At 39.7% G+C, this 18973-nt stretch overlaps 1 protein-coding gene across 1 annotated transcript in view; it reads left to right on the forward strand.

The window, feature by feature from the left end:
- The first annotated feature begins 17 nt into the window (after positions 1-17).
- The window catches only part of ACAD11 (acyl-CoA dehydrogenase family member 11), a 95160-nt gene continuing 76204 nt past the window's right edge, over positions 18-18973 (forward strand). Inside the window, exon 1 of the mRNA XM_087947319.1 lies at positions 18-650. Coding sequence (XP_087803445.1) covers positions 514-650 — 137 coding nt within the window. The 5' untranslated portion in view covers positions 18-513. The remainder of the gene's footprint in view (positions 651-18973) is intronic.

The raw sequence follows: 18973 nt of genomic DNA on the forward strand, positions 1-18973 counted from the left end.
CATCCCCGCCGCAACCCACTTCCTGCAAACATTGTTCCGGCGTTAAAAGATTTCTGGAATGGTATCACATGCTTTCAAATTATGGCACCTTTTAGAAGGTTAAGCAAGTGCAATTCAGGATAAGTCTACTTTCTCTCTTAGTTTTTAACAGAACTGCCTTTCGTAACAAGTCTACGTTCGTTGACCTACCACTTCCCTCATCCAGCAATATGTACCCAAGGATGATGGGAACTGCAGTCTATTCACATTTGGAGCGCGTCAGGTGAATCTTCGAAAGTCTGATTAGGATCGCAGCTATAAGAAATCTGTTTTTTCAGAAAGTGCGATGTTACTTCTAAGAGGAGAATGTAAATTGCGTAGAAAGGCATTCACCACACTACGGGATCTCTTTGCCCGCCTCCAAAAGTGGACGGTATTACGTCCTAGGCGTAGACTGGGTAGGCTTCACTTCCTGTAACCTTTGCTCTGCGAAAAGATCAGCCGGTGGTCTGAAGCGAATTCACCTCCGCAAAAATGGCAAGTGAACCTGATACTACTGAAGTGCGGGAACAGCACCAATTTTGCCAGGGAGCTTTGGAGGAATACCTTTGCCGCTCCCTGCCTGGGTTTCCCGTGGAGCCTCGCGAAGTTCTCACGATCAGGCAATACAGGTAAGGATCCCCTGACGCGGCTGGGGAATCAGAAGGAGGCAATTCCTCCCGATCTCACTTGTCGAGTATGCTTGCTTTTTTTGAGAAAAAGTCATAGCAGTAGGATTGATCTGTCTTTACACAGTCAAGGCTCCGAAGGAAATGTCCGCGAACGGGATACACATGTTTAACCTTCCCCATATTTCTTCATTTACAGCCGTTGGATGGCCATAGGAATAAAGGGGAACACGCGGCCTAAGTATTCATTGTTTTAAAGTGAGGGGATAGTTGAGGAAGATAGGGCAGTCTTCCAGTCAAATTCTGTCCGGTGCTGATGGGGCTTCAAGGTTGTCTCTAGTCTCCCACAAGGATATCTGGACTTACAAAATTCCTAACCCTATTAATTCAAGTTGCAGAAATATCTTACTGAAATGGCAAATTTGTTATCAGTGTCTGAGATTCTTTCATGGGTCCTAGCCACTTCATGACATTCATGAAATGTAGTGCAGAGAAAGACACCACGCACACACACATAACTGAACATCTTGTTTCTTTTTCTATCTTTGAATTAATTTTTTTGCTGCTGATATCTCATTATGCAGAAGATTATTTTGAAATCTGGACTGCTTGTATTAATTTAGAAGTTAACTATTTTGGGAATAAAATTATTTATGAGATTTACAGCCCACCCACTCCAGTTTCTTTCTGGAGTTCAGTGTGTCAAGTAAGCAGTTCTGTTCCATTTTCATTGTAGCAACAATCCTTGTGAAGTAGTTTGGGCTAAGAATTAATAACTCCAAGTCTGAGATTTTTTATGGTTGAAAATGGCTTTAGACTTACTCAAGTCTTTCCAGGTCTAGTCCAAAATTTTAACTATTTTAAAGGTTGAAAAACCATGGTGGTACAGTGATAGAACGCAGTATTGCAGGCTAACTCTGCCGACTGCCAACAGTTCAATCCTCCCCAGCTAAATGTTGACTCAACTTTCCATCCTTCTGAGGTTGGTAAAATGACACCATCAGAAATAGAATAATTGCTCAACACTATTCATATATACAGCCAAAATATTGCCATGGAGTTTGCAGTGGACAAATGTGCCACATTTACCATCAAACAGGGAAAAATAGTGAAAACTGAAGGAATCAAGATATTCTGTGAAATAACATAAAGAGTCTTCGGTATCCTTCAAGCTGACAACATCAAGCACACTAAAGTCAAGAAGAAGCTAAATGTGAATACATCAATAAAGTGAAGAAGATCTTAGTCCAAACTTAATGGAGTAAATACAATCAAGGCAATCAACACCTGAGCAATTCCATTCATTACATACATTAGAATATTGGACTGAACTCAAACAGAACTAAAAGCAATGGATAGGAAGACCTGAAAAAATAATGACAATGAATCATGTCCTTCTTCTTGCAATGACATTGACAGAATCTACCTTCCAAAGAAAAGAGGTGGGTGTGGAATGTTGCAGTACATCAAATGGCTGAAAAAGGAAAAATGGGTATTGGAAGAATATCTGAAGGACAATGAAGAAGATGTACTAAAGTTAGTATACCAGGAAGGCTTACTGACTACTGGAGAGACCAATCTGGCTTACAAAAAAGACCAAATAAAGAACAGAATGGAGACATGGGAAGACAAAGCACTATGTGGCCAATACATTAAAAAAAAACCAGATGGGCTCCCAGGGGAAATATACAAAACTATAGGTGAACTGATAGAACCATTAATACTGGAAGTATACAATGACGTATTGATGGAAGCAAGATTACCAGAATCTTGGAGGGAGGCATATATCTCTTTAATACCAAAAGAGGGTAGAGACAACAAACAAATTCAAAATTACAGGCCAATATCATTGTTGAATACCGACTACAAAATATTCACAACTATAGTAGCAGAAAGGCTGAAAAAATTATTAAATGAATCTATATATTCAGACCAAAATGTATTTCTGCCAACAAGACAAATTAGGAATAATACATGAACAGCAATAAACATATTGGAATATTATAAGACCTTTCCAGAAAAGCGAGCTGCTCTAGTTTTTCTGGATGCACAAAAGGCTTTTGATAATCTTAATTGGCAGTTTATGATACAACAAATTAAAGATATGAATTTAGGAGACAAATTCAAGAAAATGATAGAGGCGATGTATTCCACTCAAAAGGCGAGTATATTACTAAATGGGGAGAATACAGAGACATTTAAAATAATGAAAGGGATAAGGCAAGGATATCCATTGTCACCTCTATGTTTTATCCTGACGCTAGAAATATTAATTCAAATTAGACAAAATCCAAAAATAAAAGGAACTAAAATAAAAAAAGAATATAAAATTCAAGCTTTTGCAGATGACCTGGTATTCATAGAAGACCCAAAGGAGACAGGAAATATTTTAACATGAGAATTAGAAAAATATGGAGAAGTATCAGGTCACAAAATTAATAGAGAAAAGTTAAAATATTTAGTTAAAATATTAACTAAAAAATTAACAGAAAAACAGAAAAGAAAGGGTAATGGGACTGCAAATTACAAAGAAAGTAAAATACTTAGGAATATGGCTAACTGCGAGATGTTCATCGATAAAAGAAAATAACTATATGAAATTGCTGCAACAAATAAAGATTTGGAATCATGGGGGAAATTACAATTATCTTTATTAGGAAGAATTGCCATGGTTAAAATGAATATTCTACCCAAATTACTTTACTTATTTCAAACAATCCCCATAAAATTAGATAAGAATTTTTTTACGGAACTGAATAAAATCACTTTAAAATTCATACAGTCAGGTAAGAAAGCTCAAATAAGATTAATAGCGTTACAGGATAGTAGAAGTAGAGGTGGCTTTGGACTTCCAGAGTGGGACTTCTATTATAATGCAGTATTGATATGGATCAAGGAATGCGTCAATTTGAACAACAAAAGGATTTTAACCCAGGAGGGTCATGATTTACAGATGGGTTGGTATGGCTTCTTATGGGAAAAGAAAAGTAAGAAACATATATATTTTTACGGACACAAAATGAGGGATTGTCTGATACAGATTTGGAATAAAATTAGGAAAAACATCATATGAAAATACTGGCCTGGCTACCCACCATGGAAGCGATGATCTACCCCAATACATTGGATTTAGGCAAAATGGCCAGATACAAAAAAAATTAGATAATCAGGGAAAATTAAAAACAAATCAGGCTTTAAAAGAGCAAGGCGTAATCATAGGTTGGTGGCCATATCTCCAGCTGCAAACCAGATACAAAAAAGACGTAGAAGAATTTGGATTTTATACTGATTACAACAACTAGATAAAATTTTAGTAGGCCCTGAGGAGAAATTCACAACAAGGATGTATAATTATTTATTAAAATTTGCTTTGGAAGAGGAGGTAGTAAAAGGTTGCAACATAACATGGGCAAAAAATATTGGACATAATATAGACTTAGAAGATTAGGAAATAAAATTTGGAATAAAATTTGGAATAAAAATTACACATTAACAAGCTTATAAAGACAACATATACAAGATGTTTTACTGTTGGCATTTGACACCAATGAGATTGGCCAAAACGTACTCTAATATGAATCCAAGATGCTGGAAATGCAAACAGAACCAAGGTACCTTCTATCGCATGTGGTGGTTATGCCCAGAAGCCCAAAAGTACTGGACCAAAATATGGAATTGGATACAAGAAATAGTAGATCAGATAGTTTAAACTGGATTTGTTCTTGTTGGGAATAATTAAAGGAAAATATAATAAAAAGATTAAATATATTCTACTACATATATTGACAGCAGCGAGGATAGCATTTGCACAATGTTGGAAACAAAATAACACACCTTCAGAGGAATTAGTAATTCAAAAAATCTTAGATTGTGCTGAAATGGATAAACTTATGTTAAAATTAAAGGATAAGGAAGTGTCAGAGTATTATGAATTTTGGGACAATTGGTACAAATAGTTGAACAATAGAAAAAAGAATAATAGAGGTAAGAAAATTGTAGACAAATGTATATGAATGTATATAAATGTATATATTTACATGAGACTGGTATATGTAATAATGATGTCACTGTACCATTAATGTTAAGATCAAGATTTGTAAAATGCGAAAAAGAATAATAATTTAAAAAGAAAAATAGCAGGAAAAGCAGATAATAACAAGACCTAGTAATGGTTAAGAGCAGGAAAGTTGAAGAAAGAGACCGGAGGACTAATTCTAGCTGCACAGGCCCAAGTCTTAAGAACAAATGCATACAAACCCAGAATTGAGAAGACAGTAACAGACAGTAAGTGCCACCTATGCAAAGAAACAGAAGAAACCTGGTAAGCTGGTGCAAGAAGATCATACAGGCAATGGCATGACAAAGTAGCAACAATGGTGCACTGGAAAATCTGCAAAAAGTATCATTTGCCTGCAAGCAAAAACTGATGGGAGAAAATCATAGGAAATGAAGAGGTTAAATTGGGACTTTAGAATTCAAACATACTGGCAACTGTTACATAACACCCCAGACTTAATATACCAACTACTGCTGACCTTAATTGTAAGCTACTTAATGTAAGAAGCCTCGTAAATAAAATACCTGAATTTCTCCTCTTACTAAATACGGCTAAATATGACATTATACTTGTCTGTGAAACATGGCTGAATGCATCCCTTCCTGACTCCATTACCACAGTAATAGACTATCATGTTTACCGATCTGACCATGAAGTCCGTAGAGAAGGTGGTGTTGCTATCTTCTATAAAAAGTCCCTAAAAATATTCCAGTTACCCAGGAACTTGCTCTTCCTGAGGCCATTGTCTGCAAACTGTCCTTAAATATCACACTTCACTTCTTATTATGTTACAGAGCCCCCGATTATTTTATTTTTTATTACTTATTTATTTTATTTGTCAATCACTTACAAGATAATAGAGATAAGAATACACGTAAGTATAAATACAGGAAATAGGTACGAATAATTGGGAACAATAGGATAGGGATGGTAGGCACGATTGTGTGCTTATGCATGCCCCTTACATACCTCTTAGGACATTGTACATGCAAACAAGTTAACTTCACTACTAACATGAGCATTCTTCTGCCCACACACTCTTATCTTTCTTGGTGACCTCAATCTACCTCTTATTAATTGGACCCAAAAGGAATGTACAACTGAACCCATACACTCAACCTTGTACAAAAAACATCATAATGACAAGATCCCCAACTATAACTTTAAAAAAGCCAACTATGATCTCATAGACACTGACCTCTCATCTCTTGATTGGCAAATTCTATTCACTGGATGTAATACTGCCGAAGACCATTATAACATTTTTTCTACTTGAAGTCAAAAGAGTCAGCAAACTATACATACCACAAAACCAGAACCCACAAAACCAGAAAAAAACAAATTACCTATAACAATAAGGAAGCTCCAATCTAAAACGAAATCCCTTTGGTGGAAAAACAAATCTGGCCATGTTGCCAATTTTAAAAGCCACTACAAAAACGTATGCCACCAGATAAAGACTGAATGCACCAATTATCACATTAAACAATAGGAAATCTTCTACACATGAATTCCACCTGTGCACATGAATTCCACCTGTAAACAACAAACGTAAAGACCCTAGATCCATCCCACCCCTAAAAGGACCTAACAGTAAAGACTGTAACGATGAAACAATTAAAGCCAACCTCTTTAACACATTATTTAGCCCAGTCAGTGGCTCATGTCCAATATCTCATAGTCGAACCACAGACAATTGCAACAATCTAATACATATAGATTTTACAGAAGATAACAGAAAAAGCACTACAAAATCTAAAACCATCTCTATCTATTGGACCTGATGGAATATGTGCCTACTTCTTAAAAAAGCTACCCACTGCCACAGCCGAACCTCTAAGCATAATCTTTGAAAAATCTTTCAAGACCAGCTCCTTGCCAAAACTATGGTCACAAGCCACGGTCATACCCATCTTTAAAAAGAAAGACCCCAGCCTAGTTGAAAATTACAGACCAATCTCTTTATGTTGCGTCACCTGCAAAGTCATGGAATCAATTATGAACCAAACCATTTTCCTCCACTTAGAAACAAACAGCCTATTCTCTAACAAACAATTTGACTTTGGAAAAAAATTATCCTATAATCTGCAACTCCTGCAAAAACATATGGACTACACAACTTGATCAGGGCAAAGTAATAGACTCTATTTACATAGACTTCTGAAAAGCCTTTGATCCAGTGGTATACAACAAACTATTTTTAAAACTAAAATCTTATGGTATCTCCGGACACCTGCATAATTGGATAGCTGCATTCCTGTCAAACAGACAACAAATGGTCAAAATTGGGAGCACTCTATCAAATCCCGTACCTGTCAACAGCGGTGTCCCCCCAAGGCAGCATTCTAGGACCAACTCCCTTTATACCTTTACATAAAAGACCTTTGTGATCATATTAAAAGCAACTGTATTATTTTCGCTGATGATGTAAAACTATTCAACACCACCGACAATACTGCTACTTTTCAAAAAGATCTCGACTATGTGTTAGAATGGCAATTTCAAATCTCAACAAACAAATGCTCTGTCTTACATATTGACAAAAAAAAAATCAGAAAATAAAATACAAGCTGAATGGTCACAACCTTATGTACATACTTGACTGATTTTCAGCACTTAATGTATCTTAATGTCTTATCATTTAAATAATGGAAAAACCAGAAAGGCACTATACTTATGGCATCAATTGACCTTAAAATGAAAAATATAATGCATGGTTAAGTAAGAGACACGTTTAGTGACATTCCTGTGTTAGAATAATAAGAGTGTCAAGGGGTCTTGTTAGACATATTGTAAGACTCTGCAGAAAATCTAAAGATAAAGGAGTGCCAAACATAGTTATTGTTTACGGTGTAACAGATTTTCCTGATGTAGTAAACTATTGCTAAATCCAATTGTATGTCTCCAAAATCTCTTCTTCTGGAAATTAGATCCATTAAATTTAGTCTTATCTGAAATACAGGATAGGATGCTATATTAATGTAAACTATAATACAGAATGGACAGTATGTATACATGCAGGTCAGGATGGACATTATGTATACACGTTGATCTTGTTTTATTCCTGTACTACTATTTTAAAGGGGTAGTTTTTTCTGATTGTCAAATGGAACAGCAAAAGGAAAAATGCAATGGTATGAGTATGCAGGGATCCAGTTAACCTTGTAGGCTGTCTGTGTCCCAGGCTTGGTTGAATCTTGATGGATGATGATGTAATGAAAAGGCTTGTGTTCTGAAAAGGTGTTGGGCAATTCCTCTTATGGCTTTGCCTTGGTTTGGATCTTCAGTAAGGGCTAATTCTATCACCCTTTTTGTCTTTGCCTTGGACTTTTGTCTTGTAGATTAGATGGCCCAGTCTTTATTTATTTTATTTATTTATTTTTAGTTGTCAATTGCTTACAAGATGATAGGTATAAGTAAAAACATAGTTATGAATACATATAAGAAAAAAAATACATATAAGAAAAAAAATATAAAAGGAACAATAGGACAGGGATGGTAGGCACGTTGGTGCGCTTATGCACGCCCCCTACAGATCTCTTAGGAAAGGAGTGAGGTCAATAGTAGACAGTCTAAGGTTAAAGTTTTTGGGGTTTGGGGAAGAAGCCACAGAGTCAGGTAGAGTATTCCAGACATTGACACTCTGTTGCTGAAGTCGTATTTCCTGCAATCAAGTTTGGTGCGATTAACCTTGAGTTTGTATCTATTGTTTGCTCTAGTGTTGTTATGGTTGAAGCTGAAGTATTCATTGACTGGTAGGACATTGCAATGTATGATTTTATATACCATACTTAGATCGGATTAAAGGCGGCGTAGTTCTAGGTTTTCAAGGTCTAGAATTTCGAGTCTGGTGGCATAAGGTATTCTGCAACGAGTAGAGGAGTGGAGAACTCTTCTTGTGAAATATTTCTGGACTTTCTCTACTGTGTTAATATCAGATACATAATGTGGGTTCCAGACTGATGAGCTGTATTTGAGTATTGGTCTAGCAAATGTTTTGTATGCTCCAGTTAATAGTGTAATATTACCAGAGAAAAAGCTACATAAGATTAGGTTAACAACTCTTAACACCTTTTTGGCTATGTCGTTACAGTGGGTTCTAGCACTTAGGTCATTTGAGATGAGTACTCCAAGATCCTTGACAGAGTTTGGATCCTCAACAAGGTCTTGACTATTCAGCCTGCATTTTATTTTTTTTGCCAATATGTAGGACAGAGCATTTATTTGTTGAGATTTGAAGTTGCCATTTGTTTGACCATTCTGATACATAGTCAAGGTCTTTTTGAAGGGTAGCAGTATTGTCTGTGGTATTGAATAGCTTTACATCATCAGCGAAGAGAACACAGTTGCTCTTGATGTGATCACAGAGGTCATTTATGTAGAATATGAAAAGAGGTGGTGTTAGAACACTGCCTTGGGGAACACCACTGTTGACAGGTACAGAATTTGATAGGATGCTCCCAATTTTGACCATTTGTTGTCTGTTTGACAGGAATGCTTCTATCCAGTAATGCAGGTGTCCCAAGATACTATAAGATTTTAGTTTTAGGAGTAGTTTGTCGTGTACCACTGAATCAAAGGCTTTACAGAATTCTATGTAGATTGTGTCTATTGCTTTGCCCTGATCGAGTTGTGTAGTCCATATGTTTTTGCAGTGTAAGAGTTGCATGATAGTTTTTTCCTAAAACCAAATCATTTATTAGAGAGTAGGTTGTTTGTTTCTAAGTGGAGGATGATGGATTGGTTAATAATTGATTCCATGACTTTACAGGTGATGCAGCATAAAGAGATTGGTCTGTAATTTTCTTTTTTTTTTTAAACAGTTTTATTAATTTTAACAACAAACAAAAACACATAAAACATAAAAACATCATCCTTTCCTTCATGGGTTTGCAGACAGTGTGTCGGTTGGTTTACCACTTTTTTTTGTGCATCCATTTCATAGTCTCCATTGTAGTTATATTACATAATAGCTCATATTATCAGTCAACAATTATATAGCCTGATATCATTATTAAACAATCATTTGACTATAATTTTATTAATTCATACTTTAACGAGATAACTATAGTTTACTTAATTTATTTTATAGCAAATCATAAAGTCATACCAAGTCTATCTTAATAAAATTTTATAAAGATAGTATCAAAGAAAAAAAGAAATATGTATTCATTGTTTCCTAAAGTTCTAAATATTCTATTATTATATTTTATTATCTAGCCATTGATAGAAAAGGTCCCAAATTTCATAGAATTGCTTATCTTCTTGTTCTCTAATTTCAAATGTCAATCTACTCATTTTAGCACATTCCAATATTTTCTTAATAATTTCTTCCTGTGATGGTATTTTCTCACTCTTCCAATTTTTAGCAAATACAATCCTAGCCGCTGTTAATACATTTACAATCAAATATTTCAAATTTTTATTGTATGTATCAGGTAAGATTCCCAATAAAAAAATCTCTGGTTTTAAATCTATATGTTTCTTTGTCATTTTTTCCAACCATATGCGAATTTTAGTCCAATATTTTCTAGTGTCCTCACAAGTCCACCACATACGGTAATATGAGCCAGGTATCTGATGACATTTCCAGCATTTTTCAGATTTATTCTTGAACATTCTTGCTATTCTTGTCGGGGGAAAATGCCACCTGTAAAACATCTTATACAGATTTTCTTTATATGCTGTTGACATTGTCATTTTATAATTTTGAGACCACAATTTTTGCCATTTCTCTAAATCAATCCCATATCCAAAATTCTTCCCCCAAGCAATCATAGTTTCTTTAACTTGTTCTTCCTCTAGTTTAATTTCCAGTAAATAACCATATAATTTTTAATCACTTTTTCATCAGTACCTGTCAAAATCTTATCTGTCAGTCAATTTATCATAGAATCCCTCTGTTTTAGAATCTTTAACTTACCTTGAGTGTATTTGCGCATATGAAAACCAATTCATCTTTATACCTTGTTCTTCTAGATTTTGCATCGTTTTAAGTTCACCCTTTTCATCCAATATTTCCCCATATCTAACTGTTTGTTCCTTCTTGTATGTTATAGGATAAGAAAAAGCTTCAATAGTTGATAACCAAACTGGGATTTTCAAATAACATTGTCTCTTAATTTTCTCCCAGTTTAAACATAAAGACTCCCGTATATAATGCCTTCTAAACTAGCCCTGCGATTTAGTTCCCTTATACCACAGAAAAGCGTGCCAGCCCAGTAATAAATCATGTCCTTCTAGTGTCAACGATCTAGTCTTTCTTAATGTTATCCATTCTTTAGCCCACATCAAATTTGCAGCTTGATAATACAACTCCCAATTAGGAAGGCCAAATCCTCCTCTAGTTCTAGCATCTTGTAAAAGTTTTAATTTTATTCTCGCTTTCTTGCCTTGCCATATATACTTCAACACAATTTTATTTAAGTCTTCAAAATAATCTTTGCCAAGCCTAATTGGTATTGTTTGGAACAAATATAAAATTCTGGGTAAAATATTCATCTTGATTGTTGAAATTCTGCCTATTAATGACAGTTGTAGGTTTTCCCATTTCTTCAGATCAAGTGCTATCTGCTGTTTGAGTTTAATATAGTTATTCTCTTTCAATGTAGTACATCTTGACGTCAAATATATCCCCAAATACTTAACCTTATTTGTGACTTGAATTTTCAATAGGTCTGCCAGTTCTTCTCTTTGTCTTAATAACATGTTCTTTGTCAGAATCTTTGTTTTGTCTTTATTTATTTTCAAACCAGCCATCTCACCGTACGTCTCTATCTTTTCCAATAGTTTTAAAGCTGTCTCTAGAGCAGGGGTCCCCAACCACCGGTCCGTGGACCGTGCACCGGTCCGCGGAACAAGTCTTACCGGGCCGCTGGTTACTGGGCGCCGCCATCTTTTTTGATAAAAAGTGCTTCCGGTGAGCTTTTCCGGTAGAAAGCTCACCGGAAGCACTTTTCATCAAAAAGATGGCGGCGCCAATGCTCGTGAGCTTTTCCGGTAGAAAGCCATTTCTACCCGAAAAAGCTCACCGGAGCGGGCTGATATCTTTTGATGAAAAGTGCTTCCGGTGAGGTCACCGAAGCACTTTTCGTCAAAAAGATGGCGGCGCCCAGTTGATGCTGGTACCGGGCCGCGGCGCCCAGCTGATGCCGGTACCGGGCCGAGGTATAAAAAAGGTTGGGGATCACTGCTCTAGAGGATCTTCCAGAATGAAAACTAAATCATCCGCAAAGGCTTGTAGTTTAAATTCCTCCTTTTTGATTTTCATTCCTTTTATATTTTGGTCCTCTCTAATATTTCTATTCAACACTTCCAAAGTCAATACAAATAGCAAAGGTGATAATGGGCATCCTTGTCTTGTGTCTTTTCTTATGTTAATAGAGTCTGTAAGTTCTCCCTCTATCATTACTTTTGCCGTTTGCTTATAGTATATAGCTTCTATTGCTTGAATAAATTTTCTGGCAAAACCTATCTGTTCCAGTAGTAGTAACATAAATCTCCAGTTCACATTATCAAATGCCTTTTGGGCATCGAGGAATATCAAAGCCATTTGTTTTTCAGGATGCGCCTCATAATATTCCAAAGTGTCCAGAATTACTCTCATATTGTCTTTGATTTGTCTCTTCGGCAGAAATCCATTCTGATCAGGATGGCTTATTATGGCTTCTCCACAAATTTCAAAGCCAAGGTTCAAGTATTCAATTGTTGATAGAAGTCCCAAAGAACACCTGTAAAAACATTCTCCAGTGTTCTTCCCTCTATCTTATCAAGTTCCAGTGTCCTTGAGAGAGAGTTTTTCACAGTTCTCTCAGCTTCAAATAAAGTATTTTTCAAGCCTCTAGTTGGCAGTGTTACAAAGTTTCTTTAATCCACTCCCCCTTTTTTCCCAGAAAAAGCATAATAGAAAAAGAAGTGTATGTATGTGTGTGTGTGTGTGTGTGTGTATGTATGTATGTGTGTATGTATGTATGTGTATATATATATATATATATATATATATATATATATATATATATAGAGAGAGAGAGAGAGAGAGAGAGAGAGAGACAGACAGACAGACAGACACATATATATACATATACATATACATATACAAAATAGGTAAATATAAGAGAAAAAACCAGTCCAGTTAACAATTGCTAAATCGCGATAGAAGTTCAGTAAAAAAAAAAGTAAAAGTAAAAAGCCAAGCCTCACTTTGACATTTCTCTTTTAAAAATCGCCGCTAAGTCAGTTTTGTCGAAAATCTTACAGATTTCTTCTCATTCTTAGGGTGTCCTTAAGTCCCAAATATTAATTAAAAAAAAGTCCTCACCAAACCGATACACTTTCTATTTCAGTCTCTTCCTTCCGGAGCTGTCCCAGCTTCAGCAGCTTAATGGCTGCCTGTCAGCCTCAAGAGATATCCATCCCTACCTATCAAGATATCTCCGCTCCTAAATATGGCTCATTTCTTGCTATGCTTTTTACTTCTCTTTCGGCTGTCATGAAACGGTGGGAGGGGGGAATCTTCGAAGGGAAGAAGACAGGAGGTGTTTTGCATTCCTTTGCTGGGTAAGAAAAGGGAGGGGGATTCTTTGTTGTAACTTTCCATTTCTCACTAACCTCTGTCCTCTTATATGCGCAACTGCGAACTTTTATCAAAATATGTCAAGGTCACTGACAGTAGCCTCATCATCACCTAGAGATGACCACATGATCCTATTCAGAAGTTTTAATTGGAAGAATCATTTGATCTCTGGAGGGGGGAGCAATTCTATCCCTTTGTATATGCATTTTACCCGCCAATATTTTAGTTTAGGAATTGATTCTGTTTGCTACCATTCATTTTCCAGTAAAAGATAAATTCTGTTCTACAGCATGGAGTCTGAGTATTTCTTTCTTGGGATTTAGAAGGAGCACAGTCTGACATTATTCCGAAACTCAAATATATCAACCCACCCGGAGAAAACAGCAACTTTTCTTCCGAGGGGGCTTCCCTCTCATGTCGCCTCCAGCCAGCGATGAAGAGGACCAGGGAGCTGTGGGGGCAGCCTTTATTGCTGCCAGAGATGCCGGCTGCTGATTTACTGGCCGACCTGACCCTGGAAGAAACCCCAGCTGAGATGCCCAGATGGTCGTTGGGGGTCGGTTGGAGAGATCGGGACGACCCCCTCCTCCCAGAATCACTGTAAGACGAAGAGGTGCGAAGGAACGGCTGTGGCAGGGGGAGGAGATGGAATGCAGGCTGGATCAAGGCGGCAGATTCCTTATGGATGCTTCTGAAAAGCCCGGCACGGCTCAAAGGTATGAGGGGGAAGAGGGAGCGAAGTCAGCCCGGAGAAGTCAAGCCAACCCCACCCCCTAGCCCAACCTACGCCGGTGCAGCCACCCGCAGCCGCCTGGGGAGCCCCAGCAATAGGTGTGCTTCCTGGAAGGCGCCCCTGCCTCCCTTAGATGTGAAATTTGGAGGAAATCCCAGAGACTTGGGGTTTTTCCTGATGCAAGTGGGAAGCTACATGGCAGAATTTGAAAGGAGTTCACTTCTGAAGCAGCCAAAGTGAGATGTGTCACCAGGACCCTGGAAGGATGGCAGCAGACTGGGTGGTGACTTTGTTCAATGATAACTCCCCCAACTGCGAAACCTCGATGTTTTCATGACTGTATTGAGGAGAAGATTTGAAGACCCCCTGGCAGAGAGAAGGGCTAGAATCAAAATGAAAACCTTGACCCAAGGGGGAGATCGGTGGCAGATTACACCCAGGAGTTCAGGCAGTTGGTCTCCTGTCTCCGAGGCTGGCCCCAAGAGGCCCTGGTGGAAACCTACAAAGACGGCTTAAATGAAGATGTATACCACATGTGCATCTCCCGGAAGGATCCACGTGATTTGCAGTCGTGGTACTTGCTGGCGGAAGAGGTGGATATTGATCTGGCTCGAAACAGACGCAGAAGGGGCCCTGGCTGGAGAAATCTAAACCCCCACGCCCCAAGAGGCCCTCACTCCCCAAAGAGGAGGGATGGCAGCAAGAGCCAAGACTACAGCCTGCTTCTGTTGCGGAAAGAGGGCCACCGGATGGCGGAGTGCCAGTCAAGTTGGTCCCACCAAAGCCGCAGGGTCCAGGGGCGAAGCCCGTAAACCCCAACCAAGCCCCGCGAGACCGGACTGAAGGCGAGGAGGTTGTAGAGGTCGCCTCTTCCGGCGGGGAGGAGCTGGGACCTCCAACCTACTCGACGAGACCGATTCGGAGGATGACGCCCGGTAAGTCCTACCCAGGGGCCCATGACCATCCCAATAAAGTTAAGGGACCCTACATCGGGGACCGAGGGAGAGATGTTGGCCTTGTTGGACTCGGGGTGCACGAGGTGTAATTAACATGAAAGTAGTTAAAGACATGGGCATCGGACTAAGAACTTTGAAAACGCCCATAGCTTTCTGTCAATTGGACGGATCTGTGGCGGGAGGTAGCCCGGCAAGCTTTATAACGGAACCCTTAGAAATGACCATGGGAACTCACCGCGAGATCTTGTGTTTTATCGTGGCCCCTGGGATGGAACAGCCTTTAATACTGGGACTACCTTGGCTTCGAAATGGAACCCCACATAAACTGGAGGGAAGGGTGGATACGCATCCGCACCGATCGCCCACCGGAAGGGGAGGAGCCCACACTCGGGAGGAGAAGCCCCATCCGAAGCCCCAAGGTCCGCCGAGGTAGCTTCCGCAGGTGTCGAACGAGTGGAGGGGGAGGAGAAAATCCTGAAGGAATACTGGGACTTAAGAGAAGTGTTTAGTGAAAAGCCTCTGACGAGCTCCCTCCCCATCGATCAACCGATTGCAGCATCAATTTCTACCTGGGTAACGCTCCCGAAACCGAAGCTGTATCCGATGACACCGGGGAGCTGGAAGAACTGAGAGCGTTCATTGACAAAAAACCTGAAACGTGGCTTCATCACGCCTGCCAGACCTCGAGTGGCGGCCCCTGTAATGTTCCGCGAGAAGAAAGATGGCTCAAAACGCCTGGTAGTTGACTATAGAAATTTAAACGCGGTGTCGGTGGAGAATATGTACCCCTCCCCTGATGAAGGACATGATAGCCCACCTGGCGAAGGGGAAGATTTTCACAAAGTTGGACTTGAGGGAGGCATACTACAGGATCCGGATTAAGAAAGGCGATGAGTGGAAAACTGCGTTCAACTGCCCGATGGGTTGCTTCCAGTTCAACGCTTCTTCCTTTGGGCCTAAAGGGGTGCCCGCTGTTTTCATGCAAATGATAAATCAAGTGCTTCACGAACATCTATACAAGGGGGTTCTGGTCTACCTTGATGATATTCTCATCTACACGGAGAATAAAGACGAACATGTGAAACTCGTACGCTCGGTGTTGCACAAGCTGAGGGCAGCCAAACTGTACGCCAAACTGTCCAAGTGTGAGTTCCATCAAGAAAAATCGACTACTTGGGATATCGTATCTCTCCCGAGGGCATCGAGATGGATCCAGAGAAAGTGCGAGCTGTATTGGAATGGGCCCCCGAGAACCCGGAAGCAACTTCAAAGTTTTCTTGGGTTTGCCAACTTCTATCGGCAATTCATCCCGTCTTTTGCAAAAATAGCAATGCCCATCACCAACCTTCTGAAGACAAAGGGGGAAGCGAAACCAAACCCAGCCAACCGTTGAATTGGTCCATGGAATGCCAAGCCGCATTTGAGAAGTTAAAAAAGACTTTTCGCTGCAGAACCAGTATTGAAACACCCCGACATGGATGCCCCTTTCGTGATCCAAGCTGATGCAAGCGATGTGGCGGTGGGGCGGTTCTACTTCAATTAAACGAGAAGGGGACACTACAGCCGTGTGCTTATACCTCCCGTAAATTGACTGACACTGAAAGGAGATGGGCCGTCTGGGAGAAGGAAGCTTTTGCAGTCCGTTGGGCTCTTCTAACCTGGAGACAATTTTTGGAAGGAGCGAAACATCCATTTGAGGTATGGACGGACCATAAAAATCTGGAAGCTTTAAAGACTCCTAGAAAGCTATCTCCTAAGCAGGTTAGGTGGGCTCAGTTTTTCAAGCGATTCAATTTCTCGTTGAAGTATATCCCAGGGGGAAAAATTTTATGGCGGATGCTTTGTCTAGAATGCCTCAATACAACAGTATCCGAAAAGAAGTGGTAAGACCAATCGTGTCCACTACACAGTTGGCTGCTCCTGTAATTACCAGAGCACAAAAAGAGACCAGGAGAGGGATCTGTCCACTGACCTGATGGAACGATTTAAAGAGGCTTTGAAAACAGATGAGTGGTTCCTAGCAAATGCGAATAATTGCACTATTCGAAATGGTCTAGCCTGGATAGGTGCAAAATTGTATGTACCCAAATCCTGAGAAGCCAAGTTTTACAACAAACTCATGATTCTAAAGCGGCTGGTCATTTTGGGTTTGTGAAGACTCTACATTTGGTGAACGACAGTTCTGGTGGCCTTCGCTGAAAAAGGACATTGAGACTTATGTGGCGAGCTGTCCAGTTTGTGCTTCAGCGAAAAGGCCGCCTGGTAAACCACCAGGTTTGTTGCAGAATGTGGCCAGGCCAACGGCACCTTGGAAGGAAATTTCCATGGACTTTATAGTAGATCTACCCGAGAGTGTTGGACATACGGTCATTTGGGTAGTGACTGATTTGTTTTCCAAACAAGCTCATTTCATCCCTTGCTCTAAGATTCCTTCAGCGAAATCATTGGCCAGAATGTTCATTATACATGTCTACAGGTTGCATGGCGTTCCTGAGCGTGTAGTTTCTGATCGAGGGGTCCAATTTACCTCGAACTTCTGGAGAGAATTCTTGAAATTGATAGGCTCCGCCCAGAGCCTAAGCTCGCCCATCACCCCCAAACTAATGGGGCCTGTGAGAGGACAAACGGGTGTTAGAACAGTACCTCAGATGTTATATAAACTATCAGCAAGATAATTGGGTGGATTTACTGCCTTTTGCGGAGGTGGCGTATAATAATTCTGTACACAGTAGTACGGATTTACCCCTTTCAAAGTAGCCACGGGACAAGAGTTTGTGCCCATACCTGAACTGCCTCGAGAAAACCCCACTATCCAATCGTTGGACGATTGGATATCTAAGCTTCAACAAAATTGGCCGGTCGTTCGTAGAAGCTCTGGACGAGGCACACCAATCTCATAAAAATTTGCTGACAGAAAGCGAGCCCCACAGATGATGTATAAGGTGGGCGATAAAGTTTTCCTCTCAACCAGATATTTGCAGACTACTCAGAAGTCGAAGAAGTTGGGTCCTAAGCACGTGGGACCTTTTCCCATTGAGAGGATTGTAAATCCGGTGACTGTTCAACTGACTTTACCAAAGACTCTTCGTCGTATTCATCCTGTTTTCCACGTTAGTTTGTTGAAACCAGAACATACCAGTACTTTGAGACCGACCCAGTCTGATCCACCCGTACTCCCTGTTAATCGAGGGGGAACAACATTTCGAGATTAAAGAAATTCTAGATTCTAGGAAATGGAGGGGTCGTGTCCAATATCTTGTAGCGTGGAAACATTTTCCTCCTTCCCAAGCTGAATGGGTTAATGAAAAGACATTAGGGCCCCTGATTTGCTAAAAAGTTTTATGCCAAATACCCTGATAAACCCTAGGAATGTATGCCAATGTTAATACATGATTGTTTTTCTCCTACAGGGACAAATGTCCTTTTTCTAGGGGGTCCGAATGTCAGCCTCAAGAGATATCCATCCCTACCTATCAAGATATCTCCGCTCCTAAATATGGCTCATTTCTTGCTATGCTTTTTACTTCTCTTTCGGCTGTCATGAAACGGTGGGAGGGGGAATCTTCAAGGGAAGAAGACAGGAGGTGTTTTGCATTCCTTTGCTGGGTAAGAAAAGGGAGGGGGATTCTTTGTTGTAACTTTCCATTTCTCACTAACGTCTGTCCTCTTATATGCGCAACTGCGAACTTTTATCAAAATATGTCAAGGTCACTGACAGTAGCCTCATCATCACCTAGAGATGACCACATGATCCTATTCAGAAGTTTTAATTGGAAGAATCATTTGATCTCTGGAGGGGGGGAGCAATTCTATCCCTTTGTATATGCATTTTACCCGCAATATTTTAGTTTCGGAATTGATTCTGTTTGCTACCATTCATTTTCCAGTAAAAGATAAATTCTGCTCTACAGCATGGAGTCTGAGTATTTCTTTCTTGGGATTTAGAAGGAGCGCAGTCTGACACTGCCTCTCCGCCGATGGTAAAAGGGCTTCTCCTGAATCGACCAG

The sequence above is a fragment of the Notechis scutatus genome, chromosome Z, assembly GCF_049901735.1.
Source record: "Notechis scutatus isolate UNSWTSFEM ecotype Mainland chromosome Z, rNotScu1.2, whole genome shotgun sequence".
Lineage (NCBI taxonomy): Eukaryota > Metazoa > Chordata > Lepidosauria > Squamata > Elapidae > Notechis > Notechis scutatus.